This window comes from Prionailurus viverrinus, chromosome B3, assembly GCF_022837055.1.
Source record: "Prionailurus viverrinus isolate Anna chromosome B3, UM_Priviv_1.0, whole genome shotgun sequence".
NCBI lineage: Eukaryota > Metazoa > Chordata > Mammalia > Carnivora > Felidae > Prionailurus > Prionailurus viverrinus.
In genome coordinates, this window is record NC_062566.1 from 42,314,007 (window position 1) to 42,340,954 (window position 26,948).

A 26,948-nucleotide genomic window follows, 5' to 3' on the forward strand; every position below is an offset into this window, starting at 1 on the left:
GGAAATATTTCAAACTGGATGATAATGAAAATACAACAGCAAAGTTGAGGGGTGCTACTGAAGAGAGCATGCAGGGACATTGATAGTTGCTGGTATTAAAAAAGAAGAAAGTTTGGGGGTGCCTGGGTGGCTCAGGCAGTTAAGCATTTGACCTTGGCTCAGGTCATTGGATCTCACGGTTCATGAGTTCCAACCCTGAATCAGGCTCTGCACTGATAGCACAGAGCCTGCTTGGGATTCTCTTTCCTTCTCTCTGCTCCTCCCCTGCTCATGCTCTCTCCCTCAAATAAAAAAAAAAAACTTTAAAAAACAAGAAAGCTCTAAAATCAGTGACCTAATGTCCACCAAAGGAGCTAGAGAAAGAGCAAAGTAACACCAAAATAATTAGAAGGAAGGGAATAATGAATATCAGAGCAAAACTCAAGTATGATGGAAAATAGACAACAGAGAATATCAACAAAGCCAAAAGCTGTTATAATTTTTGAAAACGTCAAGAAAATTGAGAACCCCCTAGGCTAGACTGATCAAAGAAGAGAGAGAGTAGGGGAGGGTGGCATACAAATTATCAATAACAGGAATGAAAGGGATGCTCAAAGGAAGTAACTGGGTATCCACGTGGGGAAAATACGTATATATACTATTCCTTCACACCAAACACAAAAATTCAAGTGGATTACAGGTATAAATTAAAAAGCAAAAACTATGAAATGTTTAGGGAAAATCCCAGGAGAAAATCTCTGTCAGCTTGTAGTAGGCAAAGATTTCTGAGGACACCAAAAGCACACAGTTTTCTTTTTAAACCTGCGTCTACCATACATTCCATCACTATTCCACTATTAGGACTTTACCCAAGAGGAGTGAAGACGTATATCCACATCATGACTTGTACAGTAATACTCATCACAGCTTCATTCACAAGAGCCCCCAACTGGAAACTCCAATGTGCATCAGCAAATGAGCAGATAAATACAAGGGAATGCCACTTTGCAGTAAAAACGGGTGCATGCAACATGGGTACAGCGAAAATCATCATGCCGAGAGAGAGATGCTGGACACAGAAGAGTCCGTACTGCATGATTTCTCTTACAGAAAATGCAGACAAGTCCACAGTGACACAAAGTGATAAAGTGACCCTCCCACACACACACAAAAAACCATCACTGGCTGCCTACAGGGGGTAGGGGGTAATGAATGGAGACAGGGAACCACAAAGGGACCCAGGGACTCTCTGGGAAGTGATGGAAATGTTTTGTATCTAGATTGTAGTGGGGGTTCCACAGGTACATACAGCTGTCAAAAGTCACTGAATTATACCTGTTAATTTTTGTTAGGTATTACATCACATTATAGTGGTTTCAGGTATACAACGATTCACTATTTTTTTTAATGTTTATTTTTGAGAGAAGGAGAGAAACAGGGAGCAAGTGGGGCAAGGGCAGAGGAGAGGGAGACTCAGAATCCAAAGCAGGCTCCGGGCTCTGAGCTGTCAGCACAGAACCCAATGCAGGGCTCGAACCCACAAACTGAGAGCTCATGATCTAACCAACTGAGCTACCCAGGCACCCCATGATTCACTATTGAATGTATTGTGAAGTGACCACAAGTAGCCTAGTTCCTATCTGTCACCATACACTTTACATAGATGCGGTTTGTTCACGTAAGTGAACACACAAGAAAAAAAAAAAGAGAAGGTGGGAGCCTCAACAGGGTCAGTAGGAGGAAGTTAGAGAAGGAGGGACATATTAAGAAATACTTAAAACAGAAAACTGCCAGGACTCGTACAGGCAAACAAAGCCTCTGCTCTCAGTCCCACAGACTCTAACTCAAGTGAATGCTTCTCAGGCTGGACCTCCATATCCCAGGGTTGTCCTTTCAAATACCACCCCCTTGTGTTCAGATGGGAAATGCAGCTCAGAGGCGCCGTGCCTTCCAGGAAGGAAGGACCTGGTGCAGCACCTTGTGGCATTTTTTGGCAATTAGGTCACAAGCGTATGGCAGCCACCTCCTCCCCCGACTCCCTCGGGCCCAGGGGAGGGAACGGCTGGAGGTGTAGCACACGCACTAAACAGGAACGCGTGTCCAATAAAATGCGGACGCGGAGCCCCGGTGCCTGGTGCTGCCGCCCCACTACTACACTGGAAAATTACTAATAGTCCCAGGAATGCACAACAGACACATTGAGAGGTTTATGTACCATACAACACGCATTAAATGCAGGGTGGACAAAACCAACTCATTTGACTCCTTTCCTCTTACCTTTGAATTTAACTGTAGGTTCAGGATTTGCAGCAGAGAAGAATGGAATGGAATCTGTTCAGTTTCAGAAAGCTTATCGACCTTATGGAGGCATATGCTTATAATTTTATTTTAATAACATTTTCTATATCGGAAATCGGGGTGGGATAGTCCTTCAAGAGGCAGGCACATAAAAAAAAATTGCTTGGAAAAAAAGAAAAGGGAAAACGAATGGACATATTTTTGTACCGGGGAGATTTTGAATTGGTTAATGGAACAAACTTTTAGGGATATGGTGGGGGGTGGGGGTTCAAAATCTAATGAGTGTAAGCATTAGTAAGTACGAACGATGAATTCAGAGACCAAAATGATCCACATTCTCTATTAAAAAAAAAAAAAAAAAGGTGTGGCCCCTGGGTGGCTCAGTTGGTTAAGCATGCAAGTTCCGCTCAGGTCATGATGTCATGAATTTGTGGGTTTGAGCCCCATGTGGGTCTCTGTGCTGATAGAGCAGAGCCTGCTCGGGATTCTCTCTCTCCCTCTCACTCCTCTCTCTCCCCCTCCCCCATTCACACTTTCTCAAAATTAAAAAAAAAAAAAAATTTAAAAAGAAGGCAGGGAGGAGGAGAAGAAGGAAATACATAAAATGAAAGGAGACCCTGGGACCCATACAGCTGGAGAAATAGTAAACACATATGGCATTTACTATGAGCCATGTACTTTTCTAATCACTTAGTATTAATTTAATCCTCGTAACAACTCTATGGAGAAGATACCAAGGTAAAGAGAAGACTCTGTTTTACAGATGAGCAAACTAAGGCCCAGAACAGTTAAGTAACTCACCCAAGATTACATGACTAGGTAAGTGGCAGAGTGGAGATTTGAACTCAGGCAGCTTAGCTTCAGAGTCTGAGTTTAGGCCCTTAATAAAAGGTAGCCACTGTATTAATAAGATGGAATACAAGAGGTTATCAGATTTGTCTGTCAAAACTTTTCAAAGGTCTCTGAAACACCACCTTTGGCATCATCGTGGTTTAAAGCAGAGGGATGGAAAGCGTGATATAAAAATTACTGGTGTTAGAACAGGTGAACATCATAGAAATTCTTAGTGGCCAACAGAACCCTGCATTGTAAAGCAATATAATTAGACAAATTTGGAAATGTTGGTGGGACTTCATCACCTTAAAAAGACACATTTCCCCCCAGTTCTGTCATTAGTAAAACTGACCTAACACTAGGCACAGAGCTTTAGCCATGACCAGTTCTCATGCCTGAGTAGTTTTCGGTATAGTTCTCCACTAAAATGAACCAGGACTCCTCAGAGACAAACCAATGCCATGTTGTGAAACAGGACAAAAACGAGGACAGCAATAATGAACCCAAAAGCATCAAGAACCCTGCTACATGGGCAAAGAAGTTAATGTAAGAGAACTCGCCCTAGCTGAGTTGTGACAATTTGGGCATCACAAAAGGCCAAGGAGAAGGAAATTATTATTATGGAAACATATGGAGTCTTAGAAATGCCTTGTGTTCACAACACTTTCAAAGGAAAAATTAATATCAAGTGTACACAAAGATTGTTTTTATAAAAAAGGTGACTAAGATAAGCTATGTTATAAGCTATGATTTTAAAACTAGAAAGCATTAACATAAAAGGCAATGTAGTTTCTTTTATAGAGTATTAAATGTTTGTTTATAAAAATTCTGTATCAGGTCAAATAGTAACAAAAGAAACTGGGGGTGCTTGGCTGACTCGGTTAAGGGTCCAACTTCATCTCAGGTCATGACCTCGAGGTTTGGGGGTTCAAGCCCCGCATCGGGCTCTGTGCTGACAGCTCAGAGCCTGGTACCTGCTTCAGATTCTGTGTCTCCCTCTCTTTCTCTGCCCCTCGCCTGCTCATGCTCTGTCTCTCTCAAAAATAAACATTTAAAAAAATTTTTTTAATAACAAAAGCTGTTAAGTTGGGTCATCCCAGGACCTTAGGGCCCACGGAAGGACTGCTTGGCATTGGTAATCATACAACAACCAGGTGGAAAGAGGGGCAGAGATCAGTGCCATTAGTGGTCACACACAATTAGCAAGGAACCCAAAGACAACAGTGTGTTTGTAACAGGATAAACTAGTCAAACAACCTAAAGAGGAAACCAAGTTCTCAATTCAAATCTCTCATCTTCTAGGAGGTGAAACCTCTACCTGGCCCAACAAAGTATGGTAAAATACCAATAAGGAACACGTAAATTTTTAATAGTTCTAAAAACTAGGTCCATACATCATGATGATAAGGGGTCCTGACTCTGAATCACCTTGAAGTCACCTCACCCTGTGTGCTCACCCCAGAATCTGTACCCTTTAACCTTAGAGCTACTCAGAAAAGCTATTCTGTCTCCTTCCGATCTGAAAGAGCCCTGCACCTGTCTGGAAAGTGTTACAATGTTAACTCTAAGAAAACACTGAAATAACTAAAACAATACAATAAAACAAACAATGAAGAAATAAATTAAGTCCAAGATATTTATATATTTTAGAAAAAGTTCAAGTATAAATGTATTATTAAATCTTATCATTGTGTAACTTAGTGTGTGTGTGTGTGTGTGTGTTACCTGCTGTTTAAGTGGATGTAGGAAGTAATCAAGAGGAATTAGCCATACTACATTTGTAGTGGATTTTAAATAGTTTATGGGAATTGAGTCAAACAAATTTACCATCAGTTTAAATTCTCAAGGAAAACGGGCTCTCAAAGTCTTGCTTATTGGATACACACAGCAGACACTGCTGGTCCCGCTCATATCCATTTCCTGACAGGCACTTGTGACTTTTCCTGGGGGCTTCCTCTAACCACCGGAGTCTAGGTGGCTGTGCCGAGACAGACCACAATTGCTCCCCCTGCTCCCCTAGGAGCAGGCCTCAACCAGTGGCGGATGGGAGTTAGTGGCGAAATGCCCAGGTTTCTGACCTTTTGGCAAGGATAACTCAGAGCCTGTGCACAGCACCTCCTAGAGACCCCCAAGGAAAGTGAGCTGCAGGTGCCCACGGTGGCAATGTCCTCAGCAAGGCACCCATTATCGGCTTTCGGCCTTTCCCTGACTCAACTTCACCCTCCTCTACTGGGGCTTCCTGGGATCACCTACCAAATAAACTATGTGGACTAATATCTACATCTCAGAGTCTGGACAAGAAAGGAGTTTAAGACATGAAGCATCAGGGGCACCTGGGAGGCTCAGTCGGTTAAGCCTCCGACTTCAGCTCAGGTCATGATCTCACAGTTCGTGAGTTCGAGCCCCATATCGGGCTCTGTGCTGATGGCTCAGAGCCTGGAGCCTGCTCCCAATTCTGTGACCCCCACTCTCTCTCTGCCCCTCCCCTGCTCACACTCTGTCTCTGTCCCTGCCTCTCTCAAAAATAAATGAACATTAAAAAAAAATTAAAGAAAGAAAAAAGAAATGAAGCATTAAAGCATACACGTGCGTTAGGCTGTTCTCTCTGCATAACATCCCCTCGTATATTTCGTCATCTACTAGTAGAGCTGGCTTGAGTGGCACAGTCGGTGGGAGGGGAGGGTTGGTGGGCACTACTTGGGTGACCTGCTGTGCCTCCTGTCAGCTTCTCCTTCCGCTCTGCTGGAGCCTCCCTCTCTCTGGACCCACGGGCTTGCACCAGGGCCCTCACTCTCTGATCTCACTGGGGAAGGTGTGATTCTTCCCACAGGGAATGGTGACTTCACAGGGCAATCTCAGAAATGGCGATCTGTAAGGCTGGAGCTGGACCTAGGGACTGTGGAGGGGAAGGCAGGAGAGGGACGGGGCAAAAACCCATTTACTCAGCTGTCAGGACGCTGAGACTCCTTAGGCTTGAATCTGCTACCAGGTCCCTGTGGGCCATGAGGGACTTCTGGTCCTGACTTTTATAGGGAGCTCCCAGAAACAGAATAAATGAAAACAGTTTGTCCCTCCTACAAACACAGCAATTAAGAGCCCAGGCTTTGAATTCAGTCTTACCCATTTCTATTATCACCTTGGACAGGTTCCTTAATGCCCCTGAACCTCAGTTTCCCCATCTATAAAATGGGAGAAATATAATCTAATTCATAAGCCATCCCTCTTAATAAACATGCCAGGCATTTTCTATGCATCCTTACTGCACAGTCACACACATGTAGGTGCAATTACCATCCTCCTGTTCTAGTTATAAGAAACTCCCCCAGCGTCGCCCAGCACATCTAGGGTTCCAACTTGGGCAAGTCCTATTCTGCTCTTAACCTCTTATGTTCTACAAAGGATGTGGAAAGCAATTAACAACATCCAACGATACCAGGTGCTTAACAAATGTCGTTTCTTTCCTGTTTCCTTACTTCATCATTCTCTCCAGGGCTGTCTCCCTCTGGGGAAGAACTATGTTGAGCAGAGACAAGGAGAGATTCATGAGGCTCAGAAGGAAGAGGCTCAGTGCCAAGTTGTTAATAAAGAGCATTCAGAGCAAATAGATTTTGGCTTCTCCTTCTATTAATGCCTAAGCTCTTCAGGTTCTTCCAAATCCATAATTTCCTTTTCTGGAAGCTACACCAAATCTGCAAAGTAACTTTTTCATCAGGAAGACTAAATATCTTGAAAGTTTCAGGTGAAATTAAGTCACCTCTAAACCTGCTGACTCAATGTCACAGCAGAGCACTGGTTAGGAACCCTTCTCTCAGCCTGGCTCTGTCATTAACTAAGCTGGGTGATCTTGAGCAAAGCCACCTGCCTCCTTTTAAAACATTTGTTAATATAAAGATAATGATCCTTGTCTTGCCTTTCCTAGAGTTGCTGAGAGAACCATGTGAGGAATGTGCATGAAAAATATTTCACACAACTATGAAGCACTACATAAATGTGGGAAATTATCAGTGTTGTTCAACAGCTTATCCGACTTGCTAAGAAAATTCTTGAACAAGAAAAATGAGAGCCAAAAAGCAAGGGTGAGCACAGCAATGAGGAATGAGGAGAGTCAGGTGGTAAAGAAAAACTAGCTGTCAGAACCTCATTTTCAGTGTTGGCAGTTAACCTTCAATCAATTTTATAAGGCCAGGAAATAGCCATATTTTTAATTAAGTGTCGGTGGTAGGCTCAGCAACATAAAATATAATGGTAGGGAAGACACCAGCTTAAAGAAACACAGTTTCTTACCTCTCCTTCCAAGAAAGATATCTTTTCTAAAAGCTGCAGTATTAAGAGCTGTTTCTGCTGCACCTTTTTCTTTAATGATTCAATCTAGAAAGAAACAAATTAAAAACTGTTAATAAATGCAGAATTGTACAAACACGAGTTAATCAACTAGAAGGGACCCCTTTGGTTTTCTTTTAAACAGAAGCCACATGTTGGTTCCTTGTGTTTCATGGAACACTATGAACACGAGATGCTCCCTGGAAAAGAGGGCTCTGTGGCCATGAAAGCGTGGGACAGCACAAGATTTTGGAGTCACATCTCACTGGCTTTGTTTAACCTGTCATTTCCACACTGATTTTGCTGGGTCACCCTTACTAACGGCCCATGTATGTTCCAGAGAACATGCTTTGGGGAATGCAAACACAGCTCTACAGAAAATAATTATTCAGCTGAAATTTGTGAGGCGGCCCACATTTCAAACATTCAGCCCTGTTATTCCTGTTAGTACATTCGTATCTGTTCAACCAGGGGTCAAAAGTTTCGGCCTGGAATAAGGGTCACTGTCCCTAAAAGTACAAATGGAATTGACAGGATCAATCACCCACGTGGCCTGCGATAAGTGGGGACGGCTTCCTAAAGAGAGAGACTTGAGCTGGGCTTTCACCTTTGCTTTTACAACACAGTCTATCTTCAGCTACTCTAACTTTGCTTTTCACTCATGTCATGTTCCAGAGACAAACCATGGATGCCCTCAAAGCAGAAACCAGGGTGCGACGGGTGGCACAGTCAGTTAAGCGCCCAACTCTCTATCTCGGCTCAGGTTACGATCTCACACTTCAGTGAGTCTGAGCCCTGCATCGGCTGTGCGCTGATGGAGCAGAGCCTGCTTGGAATTCTCTCTCCTTCTCTGTGCTCCTGCCCTGCTTGAGCTCACTCTCTCTCTCTCTCTAAGTAAATAAATAAACTTAAAAAAAAAAAAAAAGCAGAAACCAGGGTGCTGTGTACCAGGCTATGTCATAAACAATAGTGGGAACAGTGTGCAGGTTCGAGCAATAACTAACTTGTGCTGTTGAAGAACACGCTAACTTTCCGAGAATCTCGGATACTGAATTTGTACATTTGCAAGATCTTTTTAAATAATCCTTCTCAGTGCAAAATGACACAATTCTGTTAGAAGTCAATCTAACAGGAGTATAATCGCATTGCCCTTCGGCCCAGCAATCCCATTTCCAGAAAGAGATCCCCAAAGACACACTGGCCAAAATATAAAATGACGTGGACAAAGGATTTTTGTTTTTAAAAGACACAAAGAAAACAGAACCCCGTTAATCAATAAGTGGCTGGTTAAATAAACCATGGCTCATCATGACATGGATGGCTATGAAGGTATTTAGACCAGATATGGTGCGTTGTAAGGATCATATATGGTATGTGAACTTCAGTATAAAACAGGTGAGTCCATATGAATGCATATATATTTACAAAAAAAATTCTGCAAAGATAAAACAAACCATAATTATTAAGAAAGAGCTGCCAATAGGGAGAGGCGGGAACTCAGAGTAGACAGAAGAAAGACTTTTTTGGTAATACCTTGTTGCCTACGTTTAGTTTTGAAAGCACATTTTTCAGATTCAAACAATAAAATGAAATGAAAAAGGAAAAAAGAAGCAAATCCTAGAACTTGAAAACAAATTGAAATAAAGGAACTTAACTGTATATCAAACTGGTGAAAAGAACCCAAGTGTTGTTAGAACAAGCTAATGTGACTTGTTTTTAGTAGAATGTATTCTAAACATAAACAGAACTGCAAAGAAGTCTCTTATTCACTAGGAAAACTGTTGACAATACTGGTACTGTTGTTTTGAAACTATTTGAAATACTGTCATCCAATAATGTTTGGAATCAAGGTTTTTCGTGTAAGAGAGAGAAACAAATGTGAAACCAAAGAACGAAAAAGAAAGTTTTGTTAAATTTGAAATGAAAATATCAGTATGAACTCATAGTATTTTATTTTCCTTTGTTAAATATGCATTTCCTAACTCTGCCTGCTGAGAAAACTTAGAAATAATAACAATAAGCACAGAATACATCCAGATTGTGGCACCTAAATACCATCCCTCACCAACAAAACACCAATCATCTTGGAGGAACAGCTCATTTCAAGTTGTAAAAATATGCTAGATGAACCCAAGACACCTTGTTATGCCTGAAAAAAAAATATGTTAAGGGTCTCCCTTGGGCCAAGGATGGGACAATGTGAGTGTCAAAAGAATCATGAATGTAATTGAGTAAAACACATGAAATATACATGTTTTTAAGACCCTGAGTACTTTAGGACTCCTCAAAAACAAAACCAACAGCAACAGTGACTCATTGCACATCACTGGGAGTGACAAGGGAACCAACTGCTTACTTAGAAAGCTGACAATCTGGGGTGCCAGGGTGGCTCAGGCAGTTAAGTGAGTGACTTTGGTTCAGGTCATGATCTCATGGTACATGAGTTCAAGCTCTAGGTCGGGCTCTATGCTGACAGCATGGAGCCTGCTTTGGAGTCTCTATCTCCCTCTCTTTCTGTGTCCCTCCCCTGCTTGTACTCTCTCTCCCAAAAATAAATAAATAAACATTTTTAAAAAGTTGGCAATTTAGAAGAAGAATAAGGCATTTATCCTGCCTTTCTTGTATAAACCGCATTTTGAGATTACTAAAAAGTCCTAGTTTATGAGGGGAAAAAGTTTTACTTTTCAGAAGAATTCCAGTTAATGGGAAAGTGACAGATTTTGAAAATCACCATTGTGCAATCCCTAGGAAACTCAAGCAACCATCATTAATAGATGAAAGGGTCAGGGGCAAAGCTAATGAGAAACTTTACAACTGTGTCTTGGGCTGTCGCCATCTGAATCCACAATCCACCTCAGCATCATCACCCGAAGCGGGACAATCCCCATGGTGATTGCAGAAGAGATACGGAGTATGGGGCGCCTGGGTGGCGCAGTCGGTTAAGCGTCCGACTTCAGCCAGGTCACAATCTCGCGGTCCGTGAGTTCGAGCCCCGCGTCAGGCTCTGGGCTGATGGCTCAGAGCCTGGAGCCTGTTTCCGATTCTGTGTCTCCCTCTCTCTCTGCCCCTCCCCCGTTCATGCTCTGTCTCTCTCTGTCCCAAAAATAAATAAACGTTGAAAAAAAAATTAAAAAAAAAAAAAAAGAAGAGATACGGAGTAAATCGCGCAGTGCCACCATGAAGTATTCTTGCTTACCCCCACAAAAAACTTAAAACCAAATCTCACCAGGCTGCCGGAGCTAATAAAAAATCAAATCCATAATGTGGGAACTTTTATAGGACAACGGACTCGGGTCCTGCAATGTCACTGGGTGGGGGAAACTTGGTGGGAGAGGAGAGCAGATGGGAGAAGCATGCTCTAGATAAAAAGACGTTAGAAGCACAACCATCAAACATAATGGACCTTCAAACGTAATGGTCTGTAGACTGAGTGACACAAAGCAACAGTGAAAAGGACATGTTAAAGACATTTCAGAAAATTTTAGGATAGGTATTAAATGATACCAAGGAACTATCATTAATTTTGTTAGATGAGACAGTGGCATTATGATTAAATAAGAAAAAGGCCTTATGTTTCAGAGATGTATAATGAAGAGCATAAAAAACACAAGCAGAATATCTGGGACTTGCTTTAAAATAACTACACAAAGGGAAAAAAAGAGAAAAAGAAGGGACAAGTAAAACAAACAGAGCCAAGCCTTGCTATTTGTTGAATCTGGTAACGAGCCTAGGAGGTTTCATCGATTAGTCTCTCTGTCCTGAGTGCATTTGACATTTTCACGATAAAATATTTTAAATTCCACCTAGTGTCAAAATATATAATCCTCTGACATAAAAAGCAAGCCATACTAAATAGAATATAATAAGAAACACATTTAAGAAAAACCATCCAATGTGGATAATAATTAAAGAAACTACCAATTAAAGACAGTAACAAGTTACCCTTTAATAACAATTAAATTTGCCCCAAACCACTGGCTGAAGAACTCCGTGCTGAAAGGGCTGGGAGAGACAGCTTCTCTCGTGTGTTGCAGGTGGCATTGTAAATTAGAATGACCCTTTGGGCAATTTAGCAATAAATATTAAGAGCCATAAAGCTGTTCATACCCTTTGACCCACTAATCCCACTCCTGGGAATTTATCCTAAGGATATCATTCAGACATAGGAAAAAAGCTGTATATACAAAGATCTTCTTGGTCCTATTATTTATAATAGAAAATGGAAATAGCCTTAATGCCTAGCACTAAAGGACTAGGTAATACATTATGGAATTTCACTTTGATGGAATATATTACACAGAAGCTACAAACAAATATATTGCAAAATGTAAGTGTTTACGAAAAGCCTCAAGGGATTAAAAAAAAAAAAGAAAAAAAAAAAACCTCACAATGATTGAAGGTAAAAGCCAGAAGTTAGATAAATGAAACAGTTCTGACGTTTGGGTAGGATTACAGGCAAAAAGAAAGTTTTGTTTCTTAAAATGTCCTTCAATATTTATAGGAAGAGTTTTCAAAAATCATCCTTATAGTGTTCCTTTTTCATTCCTTCCTACAGTATTAAGATTTTTTAAAAATGGACTTTAGTTCTTTAAACAAAAGGCAAAACGGGTAGTGAAATTAGCTACAATGTTCCAAGGAGGTTGGGGTAAATTTCATCAAATAACCTAAAAAGGGACTTCAAATACACTTGTTTCACTATCTCTGGAGTAATCAGAGCAGTTTGTGAGTCTGAGGAAGCTAGGATCGAAAGGCACCCCGATGACCAGTTCCCAGGAAAATATTGACAGGATTGTCATTTAAAGAAAGGAGGAGCTATGGGGCCGAGATATCACCTGGAGGATGCTGAGGGAGGCAAATCCTGGGTGTTCTAAGAGGACAGAGAGCTGATGCTGGAGCAAAAGAGGCACCCCCTTTGGGAGAGACAGAAGGACTGTGGGAAGGGTTTGGGGGTGCTGAAGCTTCTGCTGCCAGGACTTGCCTTTCCCAGCAACTGAAGCTTCCAGAAGCGATCGTGCTCTTGTGTTAAGTGAATACTTTCATCCTTGACCATTCCTTACAGAGGCATCTTGTATGGTGTGTTCTGTGACCAGGGTTGACTTGTTCAGATGAGAGAGAAAAAAGGACACCAAGGCTGGCAGACCTGCATGCCTTACCCCTCATACCCTACACGGGGCGCCAACCTTGAATCCCTACTGAGTCTCCCTGGGGTCTGCCCCTTGCACACACCCCAGTGTCCTCCTAGAAGACATCTGTTGTGAGGCTCAATCTCTAAATGACACATTTGTGTGGAAAACAGTGTTATTTACGACTGCCAACATCAAAGCACCTTAAAACACTGTCTCCTATAGAACCCAGCACATGATAAACTCTCAAAGTTTAGCTGCTATGTTATTACTAGTACTTCTCCCTCCCTAGACTGTGAGCTTCTTGAGAGTAAAGAACTTGGTCATCTTTATATTCCCAGACAATGAATGAGTGAATCAGTGGCTCCATGCATCTATCTTTCAACAATCCATCCCTTAGACTTCTGGGGCAAAACTGTCTGGAACAGATTCTTGGAGTCCTTGATGAACCAAGGTGGATGTATCCCTAAGAGCACCTCCCACATCAGGGCTACTCCAAAATGCAGGGTACCATGCAGCTGGCATGCAACCTTTGCTCTTTTTGATACATTCATGTTTGTAAATTTGACCTTGAAGAGGTTCATGTATTCTTCATGAAGCTGCGTTTAGGTCTAGCTGTCACCAGGTGGTGGTAAATGACCAAGCTACAAGGCTCGAATCAAGATATTAAGAAATGAGAAATTGGAAGCACTTACTTTCCAGACCTCATCCATTTTACTTAAGAACATAATCTTGTCACAACCGTTAAGTTTCAGTATCAAATAGCAGACCCCCTTCTAGAACAAAAGAAGAAACCCGTCTGGTAAAATCTGGAATCTCTTAACTAACGTCAGAATTTTTTTCTTATCTTTGTCTTGATAAGCATGTTTCTCTGTAACTCAAGCTGAATATATATGTCTTGCAGCCTAATGATCACATGGGATGCTAGGTCTCTTACGACTACAGCCAGTCTGATGTTTAAAGTGGTATGTTTTGGGGGAAAGGTGTATCCTCTATTTTCTTAGAACTGATAATGGCTTTTCTTCATATTTGCCACTACTGAGATACCTCCATGGGTGATTTTAGCTAAGCAATCCCTGTTAAGCCATGGCTGCACGATGGAATCACCTAGGGGGAGCTTTTACAAAACACTGACTTCTAGGCCAACCGCCCAGAGATGCTGAATAGTATCACTCTCCTACTTAAAAGCCCTCCCAAGCTTCTGACATTCAAACTCCCTAGCATGGATGTGAGGCCCTTCTGCTATGGTCCTCCCTGTATCTCCCCAGTGTCCTTTCAATGCCTGTCCTGTCCCAGATGAACCCTACGTTTAAGCCACTACATCCTCTCAGCATTCCATGGACATACAGTGGTCCTGCCTCTGGGCCTTTGCACAGGCTGGTGCTTCCACCAACCATGCCTTCCTACCCTCTATCCCCCTCTCCACCCAGAAATCTCCTGCTGTCACAAGATACTCACTAGTCACCTCCCAGAGCAGCAGTTCCCAAGTCTTCCAGGCCGGCTTCATGTCTCCCTCTTCTGTTCTACCTCAGCCCTCTGAACAACCCGTTAAGACACCTCACTGCTACTACCATCCTTTGTCGACATCTCTCTTGCACTAGACAGCACACCCACAGGGAAGATGTGTTTACTGTATCAATGATCTTATATAAAAGAAATGTTTCTCTTAGAAGATGGAATCACCCTTGTCAATTCACACATTTTTACAACCTGCTTCTGGAAACAGATTGCTGTAGTGAAAGGACTCCTACCGATTTCTTTCAAAGACAGCTTGCGTGTCAGCCGGAACGAAGTGAAACTGTACAAAATTTTAGTAAGATCCTGTTATGGATTCAGAGCAACCCTGAAAGTTGCGAGGCTTCTCAGCTTCCTGATTTTTTTTTCTTGTTAGTGACAGATATGCAGGTCACAGGTCATTTCGTGTTAATGTCAGAATACAATACAGCCCTATAATTAGAATTACGTGAATAGTACCCGATTGTGCAAAACTCATGAAACGTAACTCACTATTGAGGCGGAGGATGTGAAGAGAAATTAACGAATGTAAGAAATGCAGCAGCAAATACATACTAAATAGTAGGCAGCACTTGGTATGTTTTTTCAAGAAACTGTGTTGTAGGGTGTTGTGTTTTACCAGCTGGCAAATGACAATATATGTGTATCTGGAAAATGCCTTAAATGAAACAGTAAACATACACCAAAAAGGAGCACAATACTAGAACGTATGTTAAAACTGATGATCACACTGAATCACATCAACATCAGGCAAGGAAAAGGGAATTAGATTTTTTTTTTTCAATCCAAACTAAGTTTTAACCAGTTGTTTTCTCGGAAATTTGTTTACTTTCATCTTCATTCAAATTTTAGGAATAACCAATTAAGGCCCACAGGCACATTTATTCAAAATCAGGGTGTGAGAGCTGTGTGCGTGCGTGTGTATTGTGAAACTTGGCCACACGTTAAAAAATAAAGCTCCCAACCTCTATCACCAACAACTCCAATTTGTTACTCTTTCCCATGGACCCTCATTTCAAAAGACTGCTTTGAACCGCATTTATGAAGAAAAAAATCATTTTCCCATTGAAAAACATACCAAAGATGACTAACTTCCAATTAAAGCCTCTCATCAAAACGCGACAACCAGGGTTATGAATTCTAGGTAAAAGCAGTAAGATACTTTATTATGAGTCCTTGTAGACTTCTCAGCGGCTGTGAGAGTATCTGAAAAATTCACAAGAAAATAGTTTGAAGATTCCCATTATCATTTTCAACCCCCCTTAGGGGCCCAGTGGATCAGTGAACCGACCAGGGCAAACATGGATCATTTGGATAGCTAAGAATCTTCTAGGGCTCACTTCTGGATTTAGTGTCCTTTTGCCTCCTCTTGTCCTGACAGGTCCTTGTTTTCCAACCAAACTCAGTGTTCCCCTCTGTGATCTAGAAAATAATTGTTCTCCTCAGCCTTACCAAAATAGGAATTCTGCCTGATGTCCATGTATTTGCCCCCCACCCCATGAAAAATGAGAATCATTGACACTCTATACTCTTCCTCTGAAAAGGTTTTTCATAGTTGCTACGGCTGCTCTTAATTCTATTTCAGAAGTCTTGTAACGCTGTAATTTCATAGTTATTGTATTTTTGAAGTGCATTCTCCTTGATAAAAACCACCACAGTAAGAATTTAAAAAATAATAAAGTTACCCTGTTTTCCAAAAAAAAAATAATAATAATAAAGCACAGGGAAATATGACAAGATTGGAATCTGCCCTACACTAATGCAACATAAAAGAACCGTTTAAAAAGGACAAGGAAAATGGTGCATTATCTCATTTTGGGGGGGAGTGAAGGGAATGAATTAAGGCCACAACAAAACGAAACTGAAAAATTGCTAAATGAAGCTCTGAGTGGGGAAAATGAAAAATCAATGAAGGAACGGAGGGGAAAAAAGGTCCATTTTTCATCTTCATGATGCTTGATTGGGTTTGTAGAAATTCATTTCCAATTAATGTGTCTTGTGGCATTCAGCCAGGCTAGATATGAACAGGGCACATATTTTAATCAATTTTTTTCTATTAAGTTTGAAGTAATATATAATAATAGAACTATACCATTCAAAAGGATCAGTTGAAACTGGCTTCTGAGGTAAAATAATCTAATTTGGTTTGATTTCTATCTTATAAGTAAAGACAACCCAACTTCTCTTTCAGGAGAGGAATAGAACCCTGATTCTCTCAGGTGCCTAAACATGGTAGGCTACATAAACATCAGGGAAGGATGAATCAACTGGTTTTCCGACCTGAGGGAGAATAATGGACCACTGGGAAGGAAGGCCTAAGGGTGTCCTGGGTACCAGGGTTATTTCTGGGTTCACTTATTATTCTCAGAAACAACCCTAGGAGCGGTTATCCACTACAGAGGAGGAAACTGAGGTTCCTAGAGTTTTATTACCCATCATTCCCTCAGCAGTCCCCTCTGATCACCTCCGTTTCAGGCTCAGTGTTAGATGCTGGGAGCACAGCAGTCAGCTAGAAAGATCTGACCTTCACCTTCATAGGCCACCTGTCCTGGTGAGGAAGGCAAGCAGTAAGCAGAAAATGAAACTCGCAAGCAAGCACAATAAAGGGAGGAACACAGTGATGTTTCATACCCCCTAGACAGGATGCACCTGCCGACTGTAGATGGGGTGAGGGAAGGGGTCAGACCTGAGGGCTGAAGAGGGTGGACAGCTCACCCCTCCTTGCCTGGGACTGCCCAGGCTTTAGCACTGGGAGTCTCATGTGCCTGGAGCATTCTCATTCGCTGGCAAACCAGGACAGCTGGTCACCCAAGACTGGATGCTGGCAGGGCTGAATCTAAGCTCATATTTCTCTGATTTCAAGGCTCTAGCTCCTTCTCTCCGCACAGTAAAGTTCAGAGGTCTGCTTCCACCCTCCCTATGATGACAACCCATCACTCCAATGCTGCCTGGAAATTAGGCAAGGCTGGGAAGACTGTTGACAGGTAGTTTCTTTCACAAAGCATTTGCTGGGACCTTACGTCTTTAGGCTGTTCTTTTTCCCTCTGACTTTAGAGGAAGAAAGTGGAATGGAGAGGTGGGGAAGCGGGCACTCTAAGCTTCTCTACCCCCATGCTTTCCTTGAGAAATGCAGACCCTACACGGAACAGGTATATCCAGGGAGAAACTTGTTTCAGTCTAATGTAGTGAGATGATGCATACGGAGGCATCCAGCTCCACACGTGGTACACAGCTGGTGCTTTAAAAATGTTAGTTTTTAAAGTGTCCCTAAAGCTCAAGTGTCCTGGAGTACAGACCCTCACCTGCACGGGCCAGGATTCTCCTGGGAGCCTCCTAGCTGCCCTTCCTGCTTCTCTCCTCTCCTATTCGCCCAGCACCTCCTGCCAGAGACATCTGTGGTCAGATCCGACCAGGCAAAGGGCATCACTGAGGAATCAGGAGCAGGGTAACACAGGATATTTTCTCAGCTTGGTGCTGAGTGGGTGCTCACCCACAACTGCTCACCCACAACTTATTATCACTCCCCACGGCAATCCAGTCAAACTGGATTAATAGCTCTCTGAACCCACCCTACATTTTTTCTGGTCTCCGTGTTTTTGTTTTCTTTTGTTGTCACCGTTGTTATTTATTCTGTATTTTGTCTGTCATGTCCTTTGCCACCCATTCAATCCCTGCCTGGAAAAATCCAATCCACCCGGCAAGACCTGGTCAAATATCACCTCCTCCCTAAGGCCTCTGCACCCATACCCGCAACAGTGAACATTTATGGGCTCTGTGCTAAGCCCTTAGCATGCATTTCATCAATCAATCCTACAACAGCCTCTGAAGAAGGTACTATTATGATCGTACTCATTTTGTTTGTGAGGAAACTGAATGCTGGAGAATAAGTAACTTGTTCAAGATAAAAAGCCGAGCCAAGAAAGGAGTAGGATGCAAAGCCAGGTTCAATTTACTCAAAGCCCATGAACTTAATCACTACTGTCTCCAGATTCTGTGTCACCAGCACACAGCTCATACCCCTGGTTAATACCTGTCATATTCTGCCTTGAGTTCTAACAAGTTTTAGGGTCAACCAGAAAGTCTTTTGAGGGCAAAAACTCGTCCACTTTTGCATTTTGTTCCTAAAAGACACTTCTAAAATGTTGACTAACCCATCAGGGCAGAAGAACAGGAATATTTAAAGACAGTGGCACAAGGAAAACAAGTCCAGGGTGATAAAGAGGTCATGAAAAAATCAGTGGGGCAAAGATGGACTATTCAATGAGTGCTGTTAGAGAAACAAGCTTCCTGTGAGAAAAAAAAAAACACAAAAAAACCCCCACAAAAACAAAAAAAATGGATTCCTATTCACAGTATATACACAAAAATAAATTCCACATGGATTATTCTTTATTTGTTCAACAAGTATTTATTGAGCACCTACTATATGCCAGTGACTGTTGCAGATGTTAGGAGCACAGCCAAGAACAAAACAGAGAAAAACCACTGCCCTCAAGGAGCTTACATTCTAGTGAAGGGAAACAGACAATAAGTAAGCAAAATAGATAAGTGTAGTATATATAATAGGATAAGTGCTACAGAGAAAGAGTAAGGAAGAAGATAAAGGGTATGAGTGTGGGAGGCTGTAATTAAAGATAAAAAACAAAACTTTCATAAAAGTATTACACAAATAACCTTACAGCAGACAAACAAGACACACAAACAGCACCAAAGGATGGATACATTTATACCAAAATTTAAAACTTGTACATTTTACAAGATACCATAATGAAACGAACAAAAACATTGACTGGGAGAAGACAATAGCATGCAAACACATTTTGACAAACGATCGACGTTGGCAGGATCCACAGTTCCGACAGATCAGCAGGAGACAAGACAGCCAAACAGGAAAGGGAGCAAAGGATATGAACAGCCAGTTCACAAAGGCGGAAGCCTGAATGCTCAACGAACTAATGAGAAGATGCTCAGCCGCACCTGTAGTGATGAGTGGTATTGGGCTGAAGCAAATGAAAGTTAAAGGAGATACTGTTTCACAAATGGCTACATTTATAGTCCAACCATGCCAAGAGGTGGTGAGGATGTGGGGAAATCCACCCCCCAGGTGGGTGGAAGTCCCTCTCTGGGGACCAAGTGACTCCAACTATGTTCCGGAAGTACAGAAGCCAAGAGACGTGCTTGGCATTGTTTGTAAAAGAACAGAAATTTGGAAACAAGCTAAGTATCGATAGGACACATGACAATACATTCACACAATGAAATATTACAGAGCCATTAAAATAAATAATTTATATTTATCTGTAACATCAGAAACAGGAATGTAATTGGGGAAAAAGTTGAATAAGAGGTACAATAAAATCTACTTATCTATTATAAATAAAAATGCACATCCATTTGTAAACACCGAAGTTAGGCTAAATACTGATGACAAATACATATGTACGTAGTAAAAGCATCAGAACATGCCCTGGATGGAGAACAAATTGCTTCTGAAGAGGGAGAGAGTAGAGAAGATGGAAAAAGATCAGAGGAATAAAAAGACAATTCTTTGTCTGTAATGTTTTCTAGGACTTGGAAGAAACCTGAAATATGCCAAAATGTTAACACTCAATTCTAGAGGACAATACATGGGTCTTTGTTTCTAGCATTCTCTATGATTTTCCATATTTACAATTTTTTCAATTAAAAAAAAGAAGCAAAGAAAAAACAAGTGAAAGAATGCACACTGGCTTTGGAGCCAAAGGTCTTGCTGTGGCCCAGGAGCACCATCATTTGCTGAGAGACCACCTGTTACTTTTCTTTAAGTTTTAGTTTCCTGGGATAAAAAAAAAAAATTGTGCTAATAATATGCCCCGTAGAGGATTCATGTGGGAATGTTAGGCCTAGATGCATGGGTTTGAGATGTGAGAAACATTCCGTAGCTGGTAGTTACTTAGAACAAGAGTGTAGCTGTACAAACTACAGGCAGAACGTGGGCACCCAGGACCCTGAGAAATATTTTACAGCCAATTAGAAACAATCTCAAGAAAGAGAAAGCGATTTCAATGACATTTGAAAACAAAAGAACCTTCTCCCTCAAAAGAACAATTTGTATCGTAAATATATTAATGAGCACACGTCATAAAATGAACCTGCAACATTTCCATAATGCACAGAAAAAAACAAGTCTCACACACGTGGTGAGCTTCCTGGTACCTTCTAAAACCTTCACATTTTAGTGTATCCAAGATTTCAAAATAAAGAAGTGAATAATATGTTGAACATGAGAATTTGAAACATTTTTAGTTACTATAAATGAATCCTGCTTCAAACTTCAGAGTGGCACCTCTTTTGGGTGGGGTTGTGAGTGGCCAAGAGACAAAACTCTAGCCCTAGAATCCACGGCTTCCTTCCCATGCACTGCCTACTTGCTAAAGTGGGGCAAAAGCATCTGAATGAGACACAAAGACAAATATTAACAGGAAACCCACTTTGCCAGGGAGAAGTCAGAGCAGAGAACCACCCAACATGGAAGGGACACCCAGCCCCTTAGGGAAGTCAGCCCCGTCCACTAGCTTATTAGGCTAATACCACCCATTATTACTCCTACTGCTGCTACCACTACCCATATTCAGGAACACTGTTAAGTTTTGATGACATCCCAGCACGTGTGGCTTGTCTCAAGGAGATCTCTATAAAAATAAAGCAGCTGTGCAATATATTTCACTTTAATATATTTCAGTCAAATAGATGTCTCTTTTCCTCAGATACACTTCTCCTTCTCATGAAGTTAGTTGAAGTGTCTACTCAGGTAGATCGCCCATGGGGATAAAAAGCAGACCAAACCTGGCTTAAGCAAAAAGAATGCTAAATTGACTCGCGCTTTTGATCTCCATTCAGGAAGGACATCCTCAGGGCCACCTCCCACATGCAAATACAATCAAACTACACTTCTTCAGTATTATCTGGACTGTGATCTGGAGGGGAGCATTTCCTTCCTGGAACACGGGAGGAGTTCTTCAAACCTGCTTCCCAGCTCCTTAGCAGGTGTGTGTTCGGCCTCTTTTCTGTAGGTAAGACTTCATTTTCCGAGATCTCAGAACCAGCCTCCACCTGGCACTTCCTGAATTATAGTTTAGTACTATTTTCCATTGCAGTTCTTTCTTTGATGTCTAGGAACCCACGTTTCTAAAAATATTCTTTGAGTTCTCTTGTCTCTGCAGTGTGAGGCTGGACAGGTTGAGGTGACAATGTGTGGTGTTTTCACAAATGAGAGCCCTATGTGGTCAATTTTTCCTTCCACATCATGTCCTTCCTGTTTTGTTCGTCGGGCTCATCACCAATACATGCCACCTCTTCCCAGCCGAGAAAGTACAAGATTCTTCTAATCACGAACAATAAACACAATCGCTTCCAACCCAGGCTACCATTTTATCATCTTCCAAAGAACCGGAGACTAAATCTGGAGAAGAGCTCGTGTGACATGATCTGGAAACAGTTCAATTGAGTGGATTAGGGTCGTGGACTCAGTGCTATGGCTCCTTTACCCTGCCCCCATGTGGCTACATTATCACTGACGGGAAGTACTCTGAATCACTTCAACACAGGACATTTGGCAACAATGTACTTTTGTGTTATGCATTTCAGCATAGCACATGATAGTTTTAAAGTGCTAACAAATGGCTGAACCATTTAAAATGGAAGATTCTTAGGATGGGGAGAACTAAATTTTTTTAAATTATTTTGTATATAAATACTCTCTTCCAAGGACAGGTGGCTGAGATGGAACGCAGCACAGAGCACAGAAGAAAAGACAGAAGCAAATCCAGAAGATTCCATTTGGCTCAGAAGACTCCCAAAGAGGGAAGGGCAGCTTTGTGCATTAGTCAAGAAATCACCTCAGCTACTTTTGCTTTTAATTCATTTAGTTTGACTTTGGGTATACACACCAGGAGTCCATTCACCAGGAATAATAATAATGGCAGCTAGTATTTATTGGGTATTTCTTATGTTCCAATCAGTATGTTATAAAGTATTTTATGTACATCATCTCATTTAACTCTTACAAAAAATCATTTTGGATACTGTTATTAACCCCATTTTACAAACAAGAAAACTCTTTGAAGGGTCCCCAACTAGTAAATGCAGGTCTGATTCAAAAGTCCTTGCTCATCTCCATTTTCTATGCTACCTTTCATTTTTACCCATAAAGGTCTCTCACTGCACTTCTTCCTCAGTCTCTAACTGCAGGGGGTGCCTGTGAATTCAGGGCCTAGGTGGCAAGTTACATGGACTTGAAAAAAAGAGAATGCAAAAAAGCCCTGCTTTTGCTGACTGGCTCAAGAGCCAAAAACCCAAAACCCAGACCTCAACTCTCTGAAGAGTTCCTCACCATCTATTCTCCCTGACCCAGGTTGTTTCACCCCAAAAAGTGTTGCATTGGGGCACCTGGGCGGCTCAGTTGGTTAAGCATCCGACTTCGGCTCAGGTCAGGATCTCGTAGTTCGTGAGTTCCAGCCCCACATTGGGCTCTGTGCTGACAACTCAGAGCCTGGAGCCTGCTTCGGATTCTGGGTCTCCCTCGCTCTCTGCCCCTTCCCAACCCTCTCTCTCTCTCTCTCTCTCTCTCTCTCTGACACACACACACACACACACAAATAAATGAAAATTAAAATTTTTTTTTAAACTGTTGAATTATGACATTAATTCTCCAAAAAATCTAATGGATGATAATTAAATACTTTCATTTCATAGGAATTGCAAAAATGTTCTGCTTTGTTTTGCACTTGAGAAGCAGTCACTATGAATACTATTATTTCAACAAGGTATTGTGTTCTAAGAGGTACACTGTGACCAAGTGTAAGGTCTTCTGGTCAGAAGCAGGGTGAGGCCAGACACCTGAACGCACAAGCACAGAGGGAAGAGGATCCCTGAGAACCATTTCTGGTCTCTTTGTTAGTAGTAGGTTCTCAGCTTCTGAGGACAGTAGGTGGACTGGATTTTGTCCCTTTAAGACTAGTATCTATTTAACAAGTAGGCCTCATTCATCTACCTTAATAACACCTTCTCTTCAGATGCACCTGGAGAGCCTCTGGAAAGTTTTTTACCTGGATACCACCAGGCCAGTACAGCACTCAGAGTGAGCTGTCAAAGAACCCTCTCCTGATGGGGCTGGCAAGGAGCACTAGATCCCCTGACAAGACCAGAAGATCACACATTCAGACAAGCTCTCCGGTGTCCGTGCTTGTGGTCTCTGCTCACTGGTCTCCTTGGCTCTCTTCCCTTCAGCCCTTCCTACTCCAGTCCAAGTTCACTACCAGCTTTGCACCTCGGGTACAACAGCTTCTGAGGGAAGCTGGCTCAATCTATTAACACTTGGAAATGAAAAATTCACAGCACTGGGGCAACTGGGTGGCTCAGTCAGTTGAGCATCCAACTTTGGCTCAGGTCATGATCTCACGGTTCATGGGTTCGAGCCCCTCATCAGACTCTGTGCTGAGAGCTCAGAGCCTGGTGCCTGCTTCAGAGCCTGTCTCCCTCTCTCTCTGCCCCTCCCCTTGCTCATGCTCTTTCTCTCTCTTTCTCAAAAACAAACATTAAAAAAAAAAAGAAAAAAAAATTCAGAGCACCGGTTCTGAATGCTGGCTGCACACTGGAATCTCGTGTAGCTTGAAAAACCAAAATCCTTGCAATACCCAGTGCCTTCTTCCCACCTCCGTCTGCCAGGTTTGGCCATGTTGTAAAGCCCCCCAAATGATTCTAATGTGCAGCCTGGGCGGAGAAGCACTAGTAAGAAAATCATTCCTTCTACCTTTGCACTCATTAAACATCTAAATCATAGAGGGGGACAAGCGGGGAGTGGAACTGCTTTCCGCAAAAGAGAAGTCTAAAGAAAGAATGCATCCTCCACACTGGAAAGGAAACCTAGACGCTTCCCATTGGAAGAACCATTTCACCCATCACAATGGCAGTGGGAAATGAGAAGGAGGCGATAAAATGAAAGAAGCTATTTATTAAACTACTAAGTAGTCACCTGAATAATATCATGGCCTATTGGCAAAAATGTAAGCCTCCCCCACCCCCTTTTTGAGGACAAACAAGAATTTGTTCTTTCCTCCAGGCAATTTTCCCCTTGGCAAGAAAGCCACTTTGCTTGGCTGGGGACCTCTTTGGTGAGAGCAGGTAAAGAGGGGTGAATGATCCTGCTGACTGAGGAGCTCACACGTAAAGATGTCCAGGCTTCACAGCTCTGGCCTCAGGCTCCGCCCAGCTTTCTGCTCCCCACCCCCATCTCCTTGTTCCTTTAAAGGCAAGCTAAAGAATGCAGATGGACTCAAGACACAGAACCTAACCCCAACAAGGCTTTTTCAAAGAAGCCCAAAGGCAAGGATTCTGGAAGGCAGGTAACACCAGATGGGAAGACCCAGGAGGGCAGGACCACAGGTGCACTGCCCCCCACCCTGCACCCAGCCCCCCCCCCCCCCCCCCCCGCACAAAGAAAGTACTGGTGCTTAGCTAGTGAACAGACAGACCACTCAATTTCCCTACAAGTGCTATTTTTTTTCCAGTCTCTCCATATTTTCCAGCAAACCCTTAAAGTCTAAAAGGGTCATATACGGGCTTATTTTGTTTTTAACTTTTTTGTCAGAGCCAGAACCAGTTAGAAGAATTAGTGATGGGAACAAGGGAGCCAATCCCTGACATCCACCACAAAAGGAGACTTAATTCGGTATTAAGATCTAGCCTAGTGGGGGTATCTGGTGCCACACTTATCACAACACTCTGCACAAATCTAGCCTAGTGGGGGTATCTGCTGCCACACTTATGATAACACTTTGCACTGAATGTGACCCCGTAAGATATATACAACATTTGATTTCACAAGGGCCCATCCTGCCCGACCTGCAGTCAGCCCATCTTATATGCACAAGTCCTCACTGACATATACTGTCCCACACAGTGAAAATCAAGTCCTTATCAAGCCAAGGATGGCTTAGTTTTTATTTTTTTATTATTGTTATTATTATTATTAAATTCTATTCTACTCAGGTCGAAGGAAAAACATGGCTTAATATTTAAGGATTCCAAAAACCTCCATAATAATACCTTTTTCAGTTTTAAGCTGAAAAAAAGAAGCCCATCTCAGTAAACTAAGCTTCTTCACAGACATTGCGGCTAAAATGATGCCAGCAATGGACAGAGACTGAGTCCCCACCCTTGGGAAACGTGAGGCTATCACATGGCTAAGCTTTCAGGCTTCATGTGAGGGAAGCAAAACTGTCCCTAACATCTGCCACACATAAAGTTTGCCTCTACTTCTAGGTCAAGTTTGTCTCAATATCTAGAGAGCTGGGGTTCACAGATGTAAACTTCTCAAGTCAGAGGTTATGAATTTGTGATTTTGCTTATTATGCAACGTAATGAGGAGATGATAATAACAGCCCAGTAAACAATAAAGCATTCTTTATACAAGGAGCTTCTAGCTCAACTCCTAGATCACTAGGAATGCACTCGTGAGGAAGGGCTAAATACCCTCCCAAGGCAGCCAGTACTGGAATGTTTTCTTTATGTGAAACGAAAAGCTGAAGTTTGCCTCTTTGCAAGTGCCACCCAGTGGTTCTGGCCTGGCCTTGCATTGCAGTATTATTTACGAATACATTCTCTCATCTCCATGGCTGTTTTCTAAGATGTGAATTCAGCTCTCATGCTGCTCCTTGGCCATCTCTTCCCCCAGCCCTCAGCCATGCCCTGAATCACAGCAGCTCTCAACTCCTTTCTTTCTCCCTGCTCTTCTAAATGTGCTCCTCTGTCGATGTCCCTCTTCCATGTTTCTAACTTAAAAGAAAAAAAAATGTATTCACATCAACGGCTGCAGCAACTGATATTTTAAACCATCCTTTTGTTGTGTACGTTAACATGGAATACTGGGCAAACACATTAACTCTTAGCATCTGATTTAGATAGTAGTTTAAAGTTAGAATAAAAAAATCTCTTTTCTTTCCAGTCTCCATGCACTGTTGAAACCCAGCTGTCCCCTAGGTGGTGCTCACTCTGATGGTGCCACCCTAAATGTCAGCGTGTGATTTCATTCTGACGACTGCATCTTCTACACCACATCATCGGGACTTAGAGAAGTCTATCTGGGAGATAGTAAGTCACAGGTAGAGAAGCAAGGCATGGACAGTGATCTTTAAACACCAACCTATTTTCATATATCGATTTTCCCCTACTCCCTTCAAAGCGGTATGCCTGCTATATTCCAGAAGTTAGAAAACAGAATCCTAAACTACTTGACTGTGTCTCTTTAAGAAGTATCTCTGATTTTGGGACTGATCTTAAACCCTTACAGAGACTAACTGAAAAGAAGCCAACTAGTATGAGGTTTGGTTCACTGGTTCCCTAATACATGAAAACAATGCCAAGTTGAGAGAAATGCAGTGCTCTACAGTCAAAGAGCCCCATGGAAACAGGGCCAGCCTTGCCCCAGACATCTTGCATGTGAAATTCAGAAGCAGAGAAGCTATGATCTGACATCCATGGTTCCCCAAGTGCTTTCCTCACAACTGCTCCAGCCTGCCTGTGCTATGGGAGTGCACAGGGACTCCTCCTTCCACTATTCTGCTCCCTGAGGCTTGCAGATGAGCCAATATAAGGCACACAGGACTTAACGCAGTATGAATGGATTTCTTGTTTAGGCAACAGATTTCACCTAATGTATACATTTATCCTTCAAGAGAACAAAGTAGCCCTCCACAGCTTCACAGTTCCCTGACCCTAACCTCACTCCACCAGTATCACCAACAGTTTACAGATTAATGAAATAGATATACTTTTGGTATCTTTGTCATGTGTGTGGTTTTTACTAGAAGTAGACATGCTTTTAATTTTAATGATTCATTA

At 42.2% G+C, this 26,948-nt stretch overlaps 1 protein-coding gene across 2 annotated transcripts in view; it reads right to left on the reverse strand.

The window, feature by feature from the left end:
• Positions 1–26,948, reverse strand: part of MYZAP (myocardial zonula adherens protein) — a 90,226-nt gene that overhangs the window by 15,604 nt on the left and 47,674 nt on the right. The window contains exon 11 of one of the 2 annotated variants that reach the window (XM_047864465.1): positions 7,396–7,479. In XM_047864465.1, the coding sequence (XP_047720421.1) occupies positions 7,396–7,479 (84 nt within the window). Of the gene's footprint in view, positions 1–7,395; positions 7,480–18,457; positions 21,537–26,948 lie in introns of those variants that run through there. The other variant, XM_047864466.1, reaches the window with a different exon arrangement.